At 61.1% G+C, this 1,570-nt stretch overlaps 1 protein-coding gene across 1 annotated transcript in view; it reads right to left on the bottom strand.

Moving 5' to 3' along the window:
* ALLC (allantoicase) overlaps positions 1–1,570 on the bottom strand; it is a 13,179-nt gene that overhangs the window by 3,033 nt on the left and 8,576 nt on the right. The window contains exons 9-10 of the mRNA XM_015561795.1: positions 1,021–1,129; positions 223–236 (exon numbers count right to left, since the gene is read on the bottom strand). Of these exons, the coding sequence (XP_015417281.1) occupies positions 223–236; positions 1,021–1,129 (123 nt within the window). The remainder of the gene's footprint in view (positions 1–222; positions 237–1,020; positions 1,130–1,570) is intronic.

The raw sequence follows: 1,570 nt of genomic DNA, 5'->3' as shown, positions 1-1,570 counted from the left end.
CATCCCGGGCCTCCATCCCGGGCCCTCCATCCCGGGGCCTCCATCCCGGGCCTCCATCCCGGGCCTCCATCCCGGGCCCTCCATCCCGAGCCTCCATCCCGGGCCTCCATCCCGGGGCCTCCATCCCGGGGCCTCCATCCCGGGCCTCCACCCTGGAGCCAAACCACGGAGCACCTCACAGGCCCTTTCTGAGTGGGACCAGGGCCCATGTCGAAAGCTCACAGCATCGAAGTCTCCTGTGAGGTTTGGGGTCACCACTCAATCCTGACACTTTATAAACGGAAACTAGAGCACAAACCATCACAGCAACTCACTCGAGGCTCCACAGCGGGAGAGTGGAAGCCAGGCCCACGGTCCTGGGCCCCCGCCCCCACCACCTGATCACATGGCCTTTTTTTAGTATATACATGTATGTACTAGAGCCGGAGCACGACATCTGTGCACTCGGGGGGGGGGGTCCCCCTCAGCCTGGCCTGCACCCTTTAGCAGTCCGGGAGCCCTCGGGGGCTGTCCGACTGATGGCTTAGCCTGTTCCCCGCGAGGAGCGGGCCTCAGCCACAGTCAGACATCCTTAGCACTACTGCGGAGCGGGAGGGGCTCCGGCCACCACACTGCACTCGCCAACCGTCAGCCCCGCTTCTGGCTGCGCGGCGCTCCCCCTGTGGGAACGCACTGACCACCAGGGGTTCGCTCCTGTGTTGAGCGTCTGCCCCCTGGTGGTCAGTGCATGTCATAGCAACTGGGCGTTCTGCCGTTTGGTCAATTTGCATATTAGCCCTTTATTAGATGGGATATTTTCTTTCAGAGAGGAAGGGAGAGGGAGAGAGATGGAAACATCAACGATGAGAGGGAATCACTAATCGGCTGCCTCCTGCACGCCCCACACAGGGGATTGAGCCCTTGACCAGAATCGGACTCAGGACCCTTCAGTCGCAGGCCGACGCTCTATCCACTGAGCCACACTGGCTAGGGCCCTGGGTCAGGCCGATTAAACGCATTTCCTCGTGACTTTACATTTACCTTCAAAATGCGTCGTGTCGATTTCCACTTGGGTCACCACTCCAGGGTGTGAGAGGCGGAAAACAGCCCACTCGCCACCGAGGACGAGGAGGGCGCCGGTCTCGTCGCTCTGGAATTCAAGGGGACACACGTGAGCCTGCGGGTGCCACGCAGAACCCGCCCCGAGGCCGGCGAGAACCGTGTGGGCGAGAACCGTGTTACTGCCTTCACTTCCCACCGTGAACATGGGCTTAGGACCCGGTGTGTCAGCTGCCTCCCGGCTATTAAATGCCTCACGCGGCACGAGTTCACTGGGAGCCGGTGATGCCTATACATTCCCAGCATGCTCCTCTTCCCTTTTTTGTTTTGGCTAATCCCCCCTAAGGATATGTTTTCCGTTGATTTTTAGAGGGAGTGTAGGGAGGGGAGAGAGAAACAGTGTGAGACACACAGCGACTGTGGCCTCCGCAGGCGCCCCCACCGTGTGCCCGGCCGGTGTGCCCTTGAGCGGAATCGAACCCGAGACCCGTGGGTCCACGGCCGAGGCGGTTTCTCGCTATGACGCTGCGAG

This window comes from Myotis davidii, unplaced genomic scaffold (assembly GCF_000327345.1).
Source record: "Myotis davidii unplaced genomic scaffold, ASM32734v1 scaffold1395, whole genome shotgun sequence".
Classification (NCBI taxonomy): Eukaryota; Metazoa; Chordata; class Mammalia; order Chiroptera; family Vespertilionidae; genus Myotis; species Myotis davidii.
This window is presented reverse-complemented; position numbering and strand designations above follow the sequence as displayed.